General features: G+C 40.1%; 1 protein-coding gene across 3 annotated transcripts in view; it reads left to right on the top strand.

Annotated features, from left to right (window-relative positions):
• The first annotated feature begins 1349 nt into the window (after positions 1 to 1349).
• STK32B (serine/threonine kinase 32B) overlaps positions 1350 to 17586 on the top strand; it is a 178603-nt gene continuing 162366 nt past the window's right edge. Inside the window, exon 1 of one of the 3 annotated variants that reach the window (XM_074903755.1) lies at positions 1350 to 1388. Coding sequence is in view for 2 of the 3 variants with exons in the window: in XM_074903753.1 (XP_074759854.1) it covers positions 1704 to 1779 (76 nt within the window). In the remaining variant the exon portion in view is untranslated. Of the gene's footprint in view, positions 1389 to 1500; positions 1780 to 1842; positions 2063 to 17586 lie in introns of those variants that run through there. The other 2 variants (XM_074903753.1, XM_074903754.1) reach the window with 2 other exon arrangements.

Here is a 17586-nt window from a genome sequence, read left to right as displayed (position 1 = left end):
TAGTGGCAAACCAAATATTTTAAGTAAGGGATATCAGTGTGTGATACAATCTGTCCATGTATACTTATGGAAAAAATATCACTGTCTGAAATTATCAGCTCTCTGGGTTTGTAGGTGCTGCAAGCTCTGAGCTCTTGGCCACACAGCACAGGGTCTTACTCACTGCATTTGAATCTAATCAACCTTTCCCTGAAAGATAGTACCAGGATTATACTGGGTTCAAAGCCAGGTGATTGGAATAGCTAAGGCAGGTAAAAATCATAAACAAAGAGACTGAAAGTTCTCCCACTTTATGTAGAATTTGTTCCTGGGCTTTCCTAAAAAGCTATACTGAAAGAGGGTGGTAGATATTACAAGATATTAGAGACTTTCTGTCTGTATGTATGAAAATACATGTACCCTGGCTTCAGGCTCCTATTCCTTCTACTTCTTCTCCCCCTTCTAACAGTGGAGAAGCCAAAACCACAAATTCCATGTGATTTTTCTTCTGCAGGTTTCCCCTACAGGAACCACAGAGACATTGTCTTGGATACAATAATAATGTAGATACATTTTTTTAACCTGTTTCCCTTTGGAGGAAGTTTCACAAGTAGTTGTTTTTACTTCACCTCAAAAGCTGCTCAGGGTAGCGTTTTCGGAAGGGAGTGAGACAGCTATTTCTGTGTGTAAATATCAATAGCAACTCCAGAAAGCCCTCACTACTCGCTGTACCGCCCGTGATTCATGTTATACCTTCGCACTTCTGGCAGTTTTCCCAAATGCACTTTCGCAGTGGAGCCATTTCAGACACACACGTTGACGGATATATATATATGAATACACACACAGAGGTGTCTCTCTCCTGCCCACCCCTACAGCCACCCCACCGCCGCCCGCTCCCCGGGCACACCCCTGTCCCGCCGGCAGGTGGCGCTGTGGGCCCGGCCCCGGCCCCGCGCCCCGCCCCGCCCCGCGCCCCGTGTCTGCCCGCGCTGGGGGCGCCCAGCGGGAAGGAAAACGGGGGGATTTTCTCTCTTTTTCTTCCTTTTTACCCTTTGTCAACTCGATGAAGTTCGGTCAACTGGCCGCGTCCCTCCGCGCTGCCGCGGGTGGAGCCCCGGTCAGGAGGCAACAGAAAAGCCCCATCTCGACCCACGGCAGGTCTTACCCCGGCCCGGGTCCCGGGAGCCCCCCGCCGCCGGGGCCGGGCAGCCCCTCCGGGGCCGGGCAGCCCCTCCGGGCGGCAGGAGCCGCTCTGTCCCCCCCACCAGACAGCGCCGCCGGGGCGGCGGGCAGCGCCGGGCGCGGGTGCCGTCCCCGCTGCCGGGGCAGGCAGGAGCTGGGGCTCGGCGCTCCCCAGCGGAGGTCTGGGAGGAGGAAAAGCGGAGGGAGGATCCGCGAGGATCCAGGTAGATCCAGCTTTTACCGCTTACCAAAAGCCACCAGCAGCAGGACCTCCGCCTCCTCCCTCCCTCCTTCCCTTCCTCCTCCCCTAACTCCCTCCCTCCCTCCCCTGCCCCTCCGCGATGAGAGACGGGCCAAGTCGGTGCGCGCCAGCCAGCAGCGATCTCTGCCAGGGGCAGAGGGATCGCTCTCATGTCGCAGGGTGACTGCTAGCCCTGCGGAGGCTCCCCGGGCCGGGGCTGGGGAGGCGGCGGCGGGCGGGCAGCTGCCCCGGCGCGGGGTGCCTGCCGGCGCGGCCCGCGGGATGCTGGCGGCGGGGGATGCGGAGCCGCCCGCGGACTAAGATGGGGGGCGGCCACTCCCACAGGGCGCCCGTCTTCGACGAGAACGAGGACGGTGAGTGCGGAGCTGTCCGCGGTGCCGCGGCCGCCGGCCGGTCGCCCCTCGGGGCGGCGGCCACCGCCTCCGCCGCGGGCAGGTGTCCCCGGGCTCCCCCCGCGGAGCAGGCGGGCGCGGAGCCTCCCGCGGGCTGTCTGCTGCGGGCCGAGCCGCCCGCGGAAGGCGGGGGGAAGGCGCGCACCTTTGTTTAGCCGGTCGCGCCCATCGCGTGGGGACCCGCTTGTAGCCGAGCTCGTCCAAAGTCTCTCACGCCGACGCTTGGGCTCGGAGCACATGGCAGGTAACTTCATACAGGCGTTTATGAGCGGGCATCGTTTTGGAGATGGATGCGCCCTTTTTTGTCTTCATTTATAGCTGACTCTTTGCCCACCTGCCCATCTCAAATGGTGATGTTTCTCTGTCGGTGTACTTCTTCCATCATCTTGACTTTCTGAAACTTTTTTTAGCTTGCTCTATTGCACTGAGATTTCTCTCCCTGCCTAGATAATACGTCATAAGAAAGTGTATCTTTTAAAGTTTTTGGAAGGCGATGGAAAAGTTTGCATAAAATATGCTGTTTCTTCACTATTTATGCACTTCCATGTCATTTTCATATGCAGACCATATTTAACTGGAATTATGTGAATACATTTCAATTACAGTCATTTTGGCTTTCGAAGCAAAGAGAGCATAGCACTCTTAGGATGCAGATATTTGTATATTATCACTAGAAATGTTTTTAACGTAACTCACGGGATAGATGTTGTTGCCTATCTGGATGACGAGTGCTTTATTTTGAGTGTATTGCTTTCCCAGGAGTTCCCAATGTATTTTATTAGGAGGTGATTGTGCCTCAAACGACTATCACATTGGGCTTTCTGAGGTTCATAACAAATCAAAAACATGTATGGTTTTCCCTATGTATTCGGGACACACTGAGATATTTGTATTGTTTTGTCAATAGGGAGGAAATATATTAAATGCATATAAAGTGTTTTAAAAGGGTGAATACTTGCATTTAAGATATAATTATCATTCCCTATTCTTTGACAAAGCTTGAAGAGGTATCTGATGAGGTTTGGTTTACAAAACTCCATTGTTTGCGTAGTGAATGGGACAGACTATTTACTATGCGTGTACTGTGATGCAATACCTGTGATTTTATTTACTGATACAAAATTTCAGTCATCTACCATAGGTCATACTATGTAAACAAGTGAGAGAGAAAGAACCTCCCACACTTCTCCCTGAGGTAGAATCTTGATCATGAACAACTGGTCTTTTAGACTTTGAGGTAACTCACAAAGAAATACCCAAGAGTGAAAGCATCGCGTTAATCTTGTCTAGACATCCTCAGGTAAAAATATTGTCATGCCTTTGCCTTTGTAAGACTTTTGATTAGGCTCTCTTGAGTTAGCAGTTTCTATGAATTGTTATCACTTTTATTTTTCCATGAGACAAGGCTGTGGTCAGTTTTTCAACAAAATGAACAAAGTTCAATAGTAAATTATTGCAGAGACGACTTCATACCACTTTGTTCTGTTTCCCTCAGGAAAACATTTCTGTAATGCAGCCATTATTAATACCTAATAAAAAAAGCGCATGAAGTATTTATAGATTTCTATTAAGTCATTATTTATTCTTTCTTGGTTTTTTATTTGTCTTATTTTGGTTTTGGTTTTGCCATTAGGAATGTTTCTAACATCATCTCTCTCTCTTTTTTTTTTTTTTCCTCTTAAGATTTTATGCTTAGCACAACCATCTAGTTCAGAAGAGTCCATTGCTTTTGAAACAGTAACCTGTTACCTATCCTATTTACAAATTATTATTCAGGATGGCATTTTCCCAAGTACCTAAATAATATAGGAAAATAATGTCCATTTTGAAAGTGTATCTTACAAGGTTTACTCTACAATCAAGCTGTATTTTCATATTCCCACTAGAAGCTACAAGAGTCACTGTTTTCCACAATATTGGTGGAAAGAAAAAAAAAAAAAAAAAAGCATAGCAAGAGAAAGTAGATTTGTTTCTTGAGATGGTATAATTTTGCTGAAGAATGACAGTGCTTATCAGTTCAAAAAGAACCAGAATAAATGAGTTGTGTATGAATATGTAGGCATAGTAGAAGAAAAGCTATTTAGTGTATTGTGTGTACAGCCACAGCTGCCTCTTAAAATGGGAAAAATGAGCTGAAAAAAGTATTGTCATTTTAGGTTCGTATGTGTTAATGCTGGATGTAGAATAAAACATGAATTTTGAAAGGAGAGGTTTAAAGCCATTTATTGTTACTTTATAAATCACAGAAAAAGTTACTGACTTGGTATACCCCTGTGGAAATAGTACGTGAAGAGCATCCAGGTACTGCCTGACAAGCCTATAGAGTATCTGCTCTAGGGGTACCAGTCATGCTTTTTGTCTAATAAGAATAGGTGTTAGTCCACTGGGTAGATCTAAAACCTATAGGTTGTATGTAGGCTCTCCACTATGCTTAGGATAATAAAACATGATCCAGCCAGAAGGCTGGACTGCATGCTGTAAACCCCCAGTTGTCACAGACAGCATAACACATCATTATCATACACTGATCTTGTTAAAGGCCATAATACATACCATTTTAAAACTGGCTATATTTGTCCTCAATGTTCTATTTTTGTTAGAAGGATCTTCCAGAACTTCACTCACTGAATGCTTAGAAACATCTGTTTTTCTGATTAAATGATTCTTAATCTATTTATAAGATTTATGTTTATTTCAACTTTTTTGTTAGCTTAAACAGCTCTCCACCCTCCATGATTACTCCAGTGCATTGATAGACAGTAAAAATGTCCTCTCTCACTCTTTGTTTTGTAAAAAACCCTGTTCTAGTTTTCTCTTATTTCCAATGTTTTTTCAACCCCTGTGCCCCTCACCTTCACACATTTGAAATTGTCTTGGTTGCACACAGATAATCCAAATTATACACAGAATTGCAGGTGAGTATTGACCAGGACCTTGTGCTGGAAACAATACTTTCTGATCTCTACTGGCAATAACTTTCCTGGTACAACCTACGATTACGTATGCCCTTTTCATGGACATATGTAGATAGTTCAGTTGCTCTGTCGTCTAGTTAGCCCACCAGTGCCCTGTTCAGTAATTTACACTGACGAGCTCCAATCTACAGCAGAAATTTTTGGTGTTCCTATGTGCATGACCTTGCATTTTGCATGACTGAATTTTGGTCCATTTCTGTTATTCGTGTTGTCAAAGGGGATCTTGCACTCGTTTCCTTGTGATGCTCTGATTATCCATTACATTACCAATGTTTTGTATTATTACCACTCTCCTCAGCTCCATGGCAGTTATCAAGTCCACTGAATATTTTGTGTAAGTATGCAGATGGATTATTTCCAGACTTCATCTCCTTTGCTCTTAATCCCCATCAGCCACATAATTCCAATTCCAAACCAACATTTTTTTCCTGTGTTAGCCACTTTGCATTTTGCCAGCTAATTGTCACCGTGTTCAGCTTTGCTTATACTTTCTTATATATCACTCCACTGAAAGTGAGAACAAGGAAGTCTAAGCCAACCCTACCATCTACAAAATAAATTTCTCCTCAAGGAAGATTATCTCGTTACTGTTGCACAAACAACTTCTGGTAAAACCATGCTGCATTTATCCCATTTTTCCTCTTAGCCTAGGTTAAAGCACAACAGGAGATAGAAAATCCAGTGAACAGTCTTTTGTTTGCCTAGAGCTCATACACTGGCTAAAGAAGCTCAATGGAAAAGTATGTTTCATATATTGATTTTTATTACTGTATAGGTTGGATAGACAACTAGGTCTGATGTGGCAGCATCGCTACCTCTAATCAAAGCTAGATATTTTAATAGGTTAGAACTGCATCATTTTTTCAGACATTTAGAAAGTGTTTTCAAGCTAGATACTATGCCAGTTGTGTAGTCAGTTCAGTGCTCAGGTAAAAGGAAAAGAGTTTCATTTTGGTTAATACTGCTGAAGAAAAGGAACATTGACTCTCTTTACCTCAAATATTTCCTATTCTCATAACAACTATCCTCTCCTGAATATGTGTGTCCAGTATTAGTAACAGGAGTGCAAAGCTGTACATCTTTCCTGATGTTCAGCTCTTCAGAAACAGAAATAAGTTCACAAGAATGGCAATAGAAATGCAAGAGGAATATTCACTATTGGTAAATGTTATTTACAAATTCTTGGTAAATATCATAAATAACAAATTTGTTACCAATAGCCTGGTAACTATAAAGAGTATCTTTCTTGCTGGATTTGCTTGACTGTGCTCTGTTAAAAGTTCAATGATATTTAACAGGTGAATGTGAAATAGTAGAAAAGAGTCATTTAGAAAGGAGCTGACTCAGGAGACCTATTACTGCTACCAAATAGCAATAACATATTTGCCTGTATTGTGGGGGTAGATGATACAGAGGAAAGGATAAGAAACAAAAGTGTTAGAGGCTAGAATTTGGTCCTGTGAAGTGATGTGGCAGTTATATTTGATTATATGGGGTTTAAAAAGTCAGTTCTGCTACAGTTAATTTTAGAAACAAGTTCACTGAACTTTTTAAGAGCTTGGTTTTATTTTTATAGTACATGACTTTACATTTAAAGCAAATATATATTTCCAAGAGCCTTTCACAGAGTATTCTGAAGCTATAGAGCTTGAACACTCCTTTGCGGAGGTCAGTATGACATGCTGTGCCTGTAGTCTTGTATGAAGGAAATGAGGCATAGCAACACGCCTTGGCTGATTTCTACATGGCCAGTCCCTGATTCACTGTAGTGCTCATGGATCTACTCAATCTACTGTGCTGAAATCCCACTGCGTTGCCTGAGTCATAAGGTTCATTCTTCTGTGGTGTCATAACTACAGAGCTCAATGGAAATCTTATGTACTAGAGAACACAGTACCCATCCTCTGGAGTTAAACTTTAAATTCTGAATGGTAATTTTCTACCTCTCTTCTTTAGAAAAGCCATCGTCTTAAATAAAGGATTTCAAGTTGTTGGTGAGTTGCAGAAAATGTCGTTATTAAATGACCAGCTGCTGAAAAGCCCATCTTGTACTAAAAGAACAAAAAAATAGATGCAGATTCTAATAAAAAGGCCTGCAATTAATATGGATTCAGGTAACTAAATTCAGAACAAAATTATGAGTTTTTATGAAGTGCAGTCGAAGCTGAAGAACTATAAAAGTGACATAGGGAAAAATGACACATAAGGGTTTCACTTGCAAACAATGTAAGGCAACGGTTAAATGTCAAAATAAGTCAAAACAGAGTATGCAGTGTCCAGTTATCAACAGAGGTGTGGTAGTGCTCATCAGCGTCCCACCACAAAGCTGTAATGGATTGAAGCAGCCACACAACAACTGTGAAGAGCTTGAATCACAAGGCTAATAACCTGTTCTTTTCAAACTGACTGTTTCATAAAACATAGCCCTACAGAACAATTATAGATGGTTTAGAATCTAAATACCTTTTGTTAGTGGAAGTAACAAATATAGGGTGGGATTAATATTTCTGCTGGATTTTTGGTTTGTTCATGCAATTTCTATGTCGGATTATGTAACATTTTACTTTTTCCTTTGCGAAGATGAGTGTTCCTATTCCCTTTTAGAACTGGATTTGGGTAGGAATACCACATTGTGACTTAAAAACTCTCTAAGACAGTTCTGTGTCAAAAAGTGGATAAAACAGCTGTTGAAGGCATTATTTTATGCTGGATATCAAGGTTTTAGATAAATAAGATCCAGACCATTGGATTTTTATTTTTTCTTTTATGACCATGTTGAATTATATACAATTTTATTTTCCATTTAGTTAACTGTAGACTTGAAGTCATCACTATGTGTAGTGCAACAGATTTCAGAAACCGTAATGCTAGTGTCTGTACAAACACAGAACAAAATAGTAATCAGTGTCAAGCATGCAGTTACAGCATGGTACGAGACAGTAGGAGAATAGAGACAGAAAGGATAGCACAGAAGAACAATATGGTAATTCCAGGCAAACTGCCGAACTGTTGTCAAGAGTTAGCATTATCTGTGCCAAAGAAGGTTCAGAAGGAATATCGTGGCATTGCAATCACTATCAGCCATTATCTTCCCAACTTCTTAAAAGTCAGTCTTAAAAGCTTCTTAAAGCTTTGGTACAATGTACACAAATTATGTAGACCTCTTCAGACACTAAATGATAATTTAGTGAAGTGTAATACTAGATCACAGATTTCCCTTTTCACCTGGAAACTCTAAAGAAAAGCAGGATGAATCTGGCACTTCCATCTTAGCTTCTTGCTCACTTCTTGAGAAGCTTGGCTTCTTGCACTTGCATTTCTGTTCCCCCATTTGACTGTCCTAAAAATGTGCAATATCTGATTTACCTCACACTGTCTGGATTAGAACCAAGACTCTTTCAAGGGACAGCTAACATATTTAACAATTTTAATTTACCTTACCATCATCCAGATTCAACAAAATCTCTCCCAGCAATGGCTTAGAGATAGACCAGATGAATTTTTAAGATTCTTTCTAAATATATTTTCTCCAATTTCAAGACGTAATTTTCTGCTTTGGCGGAAACATCCTTGTCAGAACCTCTGCCATAAACAAAGGCATCATGTAAGTCTTTGCTGCTGCTTTTGTAGCCTTACAAAATTTACACAAGCAGTTGGCATGACACCTATCTCTAAGAGTCTTAAGGAATTTCATGGTAGTTTGTTATTTAGGAAGTGTAAGCGCTCAGGAGAGGTCACATTTTACCCATGTTGCTATGTGTGTTACATTGTGTGCCTGGATGTCAAGATGGACTTTTTGGGTAATTAAGTCTAAATAATACAAACCTAATGAAGCATCAAGCAGGTTAAGCTTAGAGACTCATATCCAAGATCATGGAAAACTCTGAATGTGAAATAAACTGTCAAAAAACAAGATGATTGTGTAAATCTCAACAACATTGCTTCTGCAATCACTCCTTTGCAAACTCATAAATTGTCTCCTATCCCTGCCCATAGCTGTTTCTTGCAGTGAAAAGGTAAGGCTCTGCTCCTTCAGCTGTGGTGCTGTTGTTTTCTGTGCCAAAAGAGTAGTCTTTCAGAGACCTGCCTTCTTCAGAACTGGAGAAGCCAAATGGTGGGAGAAGCAACACACTGAAAAGTATATGCTTAGTTTTCCTATGGACAAATGGTGTTCAAATGTACAGAGATATTAAACTGACTCTACTCCTCAATATTGACTTCACTTCTAGTATAGTTCAAAAGACCAGCCTTTCACTCTGCCAGGGAGATCATGAGGCTGGTTGCATTCATTCCCCTCTGACACCTTCCCACAGAACAACAGGGAACAGGTCTATCTCCTCCCATCAGACTACAGTGTGACATTCACTGTGTCATTGGTAGCATCTGGCATGAAAGTGGAAGAATTCCTTGATGTGGATGTGTGAATGTGGGTTACAAAGCCAGCAGTAATGTGGGAATGAAGTTTTTTATGAACCTTGAGTAACATGCTGTCTGGTGAATGAAGGAAGTTCAGGCTGGAATCAGGTGTTGTACCTGAGTGAATTAGAAGATGAGAAAATCTTCTAAGATAAGAAAAAATAGTAGGGAACTGTCATCTTGCTATAGATACTCAAAGAAAGTAGGTCCTATCCTACTAGGACTGTCTTTGTAGAGTCTCTTCAGAATATGGGCATAAGAACAAAGAAGGCAGGGTTTTGTTGTTGGTCAAGCACAAGACTCTTACTTTTTTCTATTTTACTCATTAAACAGCAAGGCTGGGAAAGCAGGAGAAGAAACCGCCCTGATACAAAACCTAGTGGGCAGTGACACCTGGGCCGAAGGGCTGAAGGGTGGTAAAGAGGAAAAGATTGTCACGTTGATTTTGGAGGGTTCACGGTATTTCAATTTAGCTGAAGTGAGCTAATGCTGAGATGATGGGGAAGGTGTGGAAGAGATAAGGTTGCTACTGAGATCTATCAACACAAAGTAAAAATTTCTGAGAGGATATTCAAAAGAAAAGGACAACTTCAAGTTCATCCTGGTAGTGGAGCTCCACGGTATCCTATCATGGTAAAACATGTGGGGAGAAGGGACAAAAAGTAGGGGACTTATCCACTAAATTTAGCAGAAGAGACAAGGACTTTCTGGAGAGCAAAAAGCAGCAGTAGTAACCAGTGTACACATCAGGGGACCTGATCTCTCTCGAGCACGGTTTTGCTTAATTTCATGAACTAGTTAAATTGATTACCTTAAACTGCACTAACTGCCTAATATAAGCCTATGTTGAGATGTTGCCGAATTTGCTGTTGTATTGTGAACACTGTATATATGTGTATATGTAAGCTTCCATACAACAGGAAAAAGTAAAAGATTATTATTCTGCAAAGATCAAAAATTTGTGCTAGCAATAAACGTCATTTTCTTAACTAAATCATATTCTGAGTTTCCTTGGACTCAATCACAATTTGGCATGAAACACAAGTACAGGGTGTTGGCAGAAACAGAACAGGCAAGTATCTTGACTTTTTTCTCCATTGGTTAAAGAAGAACAAAGCTGGTTTACTCTCTAAAGTACAAAGCTGGTCTACTCTCTGGTTTACCCAGTCTAGAGACTGGGGTTAAGTCTCTAATACATTACAATACATGTTTTGAAGGATAACACTGGCTTTTATTTGTCTGCATTTGATCCCAGGAAACTACTTCCTTTACAGAAATGCCTGTTCATATCACACAGTATCTGCAGATGAGAAATATTGGAGCCCAAGATGCCTCCACCTTCTCAATACAAGAGAAGGTTGAATGTTAATGCATTCATCAGGACCTGGAACTGATTCTCTTAATACAGTATTTCATGGAACATCCTTTGACTTAACTCTTAGAAATTAATATTATACTGTATAAATGTTGCATCATATGTATACAGTACACCTCAAGTTCTAATGTAGTAGATGGGCTTTCATTGTACTTCTCCTATGCATAGGGGATTTTTTGGTAGATACTAGTACTGTACCTTTATTTCTAGAGAAGACAGTACGAAGGCATCTGTTGCTTCACTGGTGAGTACTACCAGGCTTTCCCTTTGAGATTCCTCACTTACCAGAATCTGACAAATATTAAAAAAGTGCATCATGTGACTGTTTTCAGATTGTCCTCAAGAAAATCATAGTGCTATATATTGGCCCTCAGGCAGTCAGCATTCACCTGAAGTGTCCAGTAACAAGGAACTCTAAGAGTACAGGTGTACGTTTGTGTCACAGAAATGAGGACTTTCTTCCTTTTGTTCCCAGACAAGTTATTGTCCACCCCAGTAACCAGAAGACTTGTTTACACTGTAATGACCTCTCACCTAATCAGTTTGATCCCATCTTCATCTTCCTTAATTTCCAACTTGTGTTTTTTCATATGAAAATGAAACAGTCTGAATGGACAGGCTAGGATTTGTGAGGCAATTGGACAGTTTTGTTTTTAATCACTGGAAATTTGAACTCCTTAAAAAAATCTTTGTAAAAATCTGATGCCTCTTCTGAAATCACTGTCTCAGTCCTAGAGGCTGAGGTCAAATTTCTTTATTTTCCAATTTGGCTTTCTTTGTCTGTCAGGAAGCCTAGCAGTATGCAACCAAGCCCTTAGGGACATGGTTTAGTGCTGGACTTGGCAATGTTAGGTTTACAGTTGGACTTGATGATGTTAAATGTCTTTTCCAACCTAAGTGATTCTATGATTTCAGCTTATTTCACTTGTATTCAGTCCATTAGGGTTCTTCTTTCAGTTTTGCATATGATTAGTTTCTGCTATGACCAGTGGAAAATTCTTTCTAGATATAATCAGTTTTTCTCCTATGCCTCTTTTTTATGATCTCTGTCACAGGTCTTGACACAAGAGTATCAAATTCTATAATCCTTTCATTCTTAGAAATGTTGTACCCAGTTTTCTGACATAGTTATCAAGTGCAATATAGATGCATAAGTTGCTTTCATTCATTCCATAATTAAGACAAAGACATTTTCCTTTTAAATTGAAGGAGCCCTCCTTAGCATTACTGGAGTTGGTGGCAGCCTATTGTACAGGTTTTTAAAGCCTGAATGATAACTAAACATAGTTGATGAATTTGAAATTTATTTCTCAAATTTTATATCCCATAAATATTTTCTTCATATCATATAATAATATAAAGTCTGCATTATATGTTTCATTAATCCTTTTCTACCTTTTTCTAGTTTGAAAATTTTGCTTTGGGATATATTCATCAAATCCATCCTACAGTTTGTTTATCTGATTCAAACTGAAATATGAATTAAATCTGTTCTTTTTAGCCTCCTACTTCAATCTGGCAATATTTTCTTGCTTTTGAATTTATTTCTACTTTCTCTCTCATTTTCTCTCTCTCTTTTTTTTTTTTTTTTTAAAGTATTTTAATTCCAGTTCTTTGACGTTTGGAAACCTTTAGGTAAGTTCTACAGCTGATGTGCTTTTCTCCCCTATCATTGTTAGCTTGATTCAATAGTAAATGAAATAGAGCACTGACTTTGTCATTGTATTACTAACACTGTTCTGTGTAAGAAAGTGTGTTGTATTAAGTAAGATAAATATACCATGAGGCAATAGACTGCAATGACAAAAAATATTTTCCTTCTTTTTCCTACTTTTACAGTGATAAGGGAACACCTGCTGTTCCTTTTTTAAGATCTAAAAATGCAAAGTGAGTTAATCCTTTCAGTAATTATTGTTTCCTTTTGATATTGTTCTGCCTCCCTTGCTGAGCAATGAAAACTGTCCTTAGCCATCGTGTTAAAACAGCGATGCAATATAATCACAAAATCACCATTAGCCTCCTGAGTGTCCTTCACACCTTTCTGAAACTATCCTCTGCTTCCTCCTGGATTGTTTTCACATTATGTTATGAAGATTGTTTTTATGTCTTTTGAGGGTAAGTTTAGATAAATCTTTGTCCAAGCTGTAAAAGCCTGTGAACTCTTTTGCAGCAATACCACGTCTTAGGCGCTGTCATGTACTCCACAGAACTTGAAGTCAAAGAACAAAAGCTAATCAAAGGATCCTTTTGGAGAAGTAAGAAAAAGTCATTATTTTAAGTCCTGCTTCAAATTTGGCTGTTTTAGCATGTGAAAACTACAGAGATAGCTACACAATATTATGTGCAGGACATTGCTGCAAAAAAAAGTTAGCCTTTACTGAGATTGGTTTGATATTAACAGGAGAAACAGACTAGCCAGAAGTCTTCTGCAGCTTCATGAGATTCTTCTCTGCCCAGCCTTGGCATGTGATTTTTCAAGCAACAGTATGCCAATTCTGCCATTATTTCCAACTCTTTTCCAGCCCAGTGACACATCTTTGAGGTCTTTTGCTGAAGTTTTTAAATAAACTATTAAACAGGATTGGTTTATGGAGCAAATAGTAATAGCAGATAAAAATACCTTAGAAAGAAAAATAAATTTTTAGTATGAAATTCTCTGCAAAAATCTCAGTGTTGAAAGACTTTCTTGAAGGATTTATTCATCTTCTGTTAAACAAAAATGTCACCACTAAATGCTGTGAGATTTTGCTGGAAGAGAGTCATAGCTAGAGAACTTTTCCTGTTGACCCAAACTTTCAGCGGGGCATTCCTTCTTCTTTTGGAGCTAGGGAACTCTCTACTGGTGAATGGGAGAAGAGAGCAGGTAGAGAACAGCTGCCTGGGCAGTTTGCTGTGGCTGTGGGAGGCAAGACGTGCAAGTGGAGCTCATTTGCTAGCTAGGCAAATTCTAGCTATTGCTAGGGTAGCATCTTCTCTCTGAATGGCTTTTCACAAGGCTTTTCTGAAAGTGAGGAGTTATGTCTGCTGTTTAGAAAATGTACGACAGTGAAGAGACACCACGTTTTCAGTGGTTTCAAGCACTTAATGCTGAGTGCTGCCCTGACTTCAGTCCTTTGGTTCTCCTAAGCCAGGAGCCATCAGTCTGTCTCGTAGGTGTTGGAGGGAGCACAGGCATGGATTTTAAATGCATTAATAGAAAGCGACCCTTTTAGTGTCGTTGCTGTCCCTTACGGAGAAAAGATACTGCTTGTGGCATTCAGTTTTCTCACTGTTTCGAGTGAGATGGAGAGAATTTTGAATGCTTCCCTGAGCATACAAATGCAAATGAATAACTACAGGCTCGTCTCTCAGCTTCCTGACCTTCCTCTGCTAGGTAGATCATATACATCTTTTGATCCACAGACATATGTGAATCAACGACATCCTGATGTTTCAAGTGACAGGATATCCTGGCTGTTGCAAAGAACCTCTTGCGGTGCTACATTCTAATTTGGAAAAGAAAAACTTAGCCCAGCAGATCATCTGGGAAAGACTGCTGACTATTGTCATAGACAATCTATTTCTTCTAGTCTTTACTCTTCCAATCCTTTTTCAACCTGTATTTGTTGATTAAGATTAAAAAAAAAAAAAGAATAGACCTGGTGGTGGGAAATAAAATTTTTTGCTATTTTAAAAGCTTTCCATTCTATATTGTGAGGAAACCTAGGCTGTTTACTATTCTTTTCATAAATAGCTAGATGAAGCTCCAATCTACTGATCTATCATTTCACCCTAGTTACAATATAAATACACATATATTTTTAGAGAATAATTATATATCTATATACACACAGTTATTTTTATACGTACACTATCCTTGTCAAAACAACCCAGTATATGTGGTAGGGAACTCTAGAACTGAGTCACCAATATTTATTATTTTCATCTAACATCTATAATTAAACTTGATATTCTGTTTCTGTGGTACAGAACTGGTATAAGCACATTTAATACCACCAAATGCTTCAGACATTAAGGCTAACAAACCTTCTGCTACATTGAGCAGTTTTATCCTCTGCAGTTCACTATTTGTTTGTGCTTTGTGCCTAATAACTTCTGTTCTTAAAATTAGAAGTTATGTTCTTTCCATTAATATCTGTCCACTAGCAACCCTTTTCATCAAATAAATCTTTTATTTATTCCTGTGATGATGTAAGGTAAATCTTTATAAGTTAAGGTGTGAATTAGAGAGTCTACTGACCTTCTGTTGTCAATGCCAACCCCCAGCCATAATTTGGGAACTGTGGCTGGTCTGGAGTCCTCTTCCCCCCCTCAGTCAGCTCTGTGCCAGGTGACGTGAAAGCCTAGGAATAGAGATGAGGTGGATTTGGTTTGCTTTGTGAGTGTATCTATGTTTGTTTTGCTTTAAATCTTTCATGTTTCACTCCTAATCTTAAGACTGGATAGATAAGCCAAAGGTCCTGATTTTCTTATTCATATTTACTGTTTTCAGCAATGCATGGTCCTATCATCTTTGGTGTAATTACTTGTGATGTGTAAATACACATACTTTTATCTTTACTTCATCACTGAAGGATTTCCCAGAGGTAAGCAGTGCAATGATCAGAGAATAAGTCATCAGCTCCAAGTAAAAAAACTTCTGCAGTTAGGTGGCCATGATACGTACAGAAGTCAATGCATCTTTTTCAGTCTTGGTGCCAAAACTACCAATTTCATCATTAAATATTTATCTGTAAACCTTGAGATGAAGAAATTTGTGTTGCACTGAAATTCTGCAAGTTCTTTATGAATAAAATATAGCTGTTACTATCAGGTTTTTTCCATTATTTCTATACACCCTGAAGGAAAACAGTCACCAAAGGTGAAGTATCAAAATAGAAAGGCATATTTAACATTAACTAATAAGACAGGATATTGCTTCAATTGAAGTTGGGAAAAATCAATCATGTTGAATCAATAAAAGTTTGGTCTTGAACATGTAGGCAAAAAAACCTTTGGGAGACCTGCTTTTACTCCAAAATGGCAGACTAAGTGAAATGATTCTTATGAAATGAAATGAAATGATTCACACAGTAGGAATCCTAGCTAGAATCAAAAAGCCCTTTTTGGCTCCAGATAACTAACAAAATCCGAACTGTAAAAGTAGATTTAGGGCAGTCCTTCTGGAACCTCAGAAGTTTGGGTTTGAGGTTCCATCCCTAAAATGTTTTGGGTCTTGTTTTTTTTTTTTATTTAGAAGTATAACTTCATTTTAAACATTTACGAGACCTATGAGTAAGATGCAACTTGAGTGCTAAAGTACATAGTGAAAGTAATTGAATTGTGGAGGATGGTAACTATGGGTGGGCTAATGGCTGAAGTTAATGGAATAAGTCAGCCCTCTTAAAAGTAAGGGTTTTTTTTATTTAATCAGTCAATGGAAATCTGGCTACTGTAAGAGGCATCTGGCTTCTGCTGGACTCTGAGGTGCTTCTCTGTGGCCAGGCAGTGATAGAATACTTCAAATTTTCTTTAATTCTTCTGTGCTGGAGCTCTGGCACTTAAATGTACTCACTATATGTGCTGCTAATTTGAATGAACATTGCCTTTTACTGCAATGGGAGGCAGGTTTCTCTGTTTCCAGTCCTCATTCTAGCCTCAGCTACTGCTGTGCAAACTTACCTCCTGTAGTTGGATCCCACTGCTCTAAAACTGTGGCCCAGGCTGTAGCTCTGGAAATGCCACTGTGCGACAGCAGCGGGCAGGGTGCAGCTCTCCCGTCCCCAGGCAAGCAGAGCAGATCAGTGATACAAGTGGGGTTAACCAAGAGTCCAGAGGGTAGTTGAGGTACATGGTGAGGCACGGAAGTACCTGCAATCTAGCTCGGCTGAGGACTGAGCTGAAATGCAGCTCAGAAGAGCCATGAGAAGCCTTGTGGGACCTGCCATGGCTTTGCTGAGTTGCACTTCATGGCTCTTTCTCATTTCATAGTGGCCTGATCCAGGCCTGAGCTGCAATGGAACTCCTGAGCCAGGCAGTGTGGTTGTGGGAAACAAGGGGGGACAAGGGAAGCTGGCCAGCAAGGCCAGTTAGTGGCCTCAGAGCCCTGAGTTGTTTTGCAGAAAACAGGTTGTTTTTCACATTGAAATTTGTGATTTTTTTGGTGAGAAAGAGCCAGGAGACACAAATGCCTGGACATCTTCAGAAATGATATTCAAATGTTTTTGAAATTCTTGTAATTTCAATACTATTTTCAAATCCCAAAAGATAAACCAGAGCTGGACAGCCACACTTATAACCCACATGTTTGCTTGCTTCTTTGGAATGTTTTTTCCTGGGGGAACATCAATGCTATCAAACTGATGAGCTTTAAACTTACAATGACAAATGAATAACAAGCCTATGGCTCTGCACTTCAGGCACACTTCTGCTGCAGGTTAGAAAAGACATCATTCATTTGAAGCCCATGGGGTTGGCTAGGTTTGAAAACACTGAGTGGTAGGCAATCCCAATTGCAATGTGAATCTTTCAGATCCTTTAGTGTCCTTATTTGCCCCCAGTATTTCATTTGTAGTTGTGGTTAAATATAGAAGAGATAATTCTTCCAGACCCAATTTTGTAGACAGATTCCTTATCTCTTGGGATCTGAATTTAGAAGAAAAACAGAACTCATACTTTGTCCAGGTGTTTGGGTAAAATCCTGCTTACATGGCTCCCTAAACTCCCATTAACATAGCACCAAGACTCATTTTCTGAAATCCTGCTCTGCAAGAACAGTGTTCTCAAAGCCAGTGCCCAAAAGAGCTTAAAGCAAAGAGGTTTCTTAGCTTCTTAGCTTTTCCCTGTCATGTTTGGCATTATAGAGGTCTTCATGTAGATCAGATTGACTGATGCCTCACTGAGAATTTTGTTGGTAAATTAATTTAAAGAATTTTCCATCACCTGGGGATCACTCTAGTAAATTTTATTGTAGGAGAAAACGGTTTGGTTCACTGAAATTTGACATTTTATTCCCATAGCAAC

Source organism: Athene noctua, chromosome 4 (assembly GCF_965140245.1).
Source record: "Athene noctua chromosome 4, bAthNoc1.hap1.1, whole genome shotgun sequence".
Taxonomy (NCBI): domain Eukaryota; kingdom Metazoa; phylum Chordata; class Aves; order Strigiformes; family Strigidae; genus Athene; species Athene noctua.
Note: the sequence above shows the minus strand (reverse complement) of the source record. Positions and strands in the feature narration are given on the sequence as shown.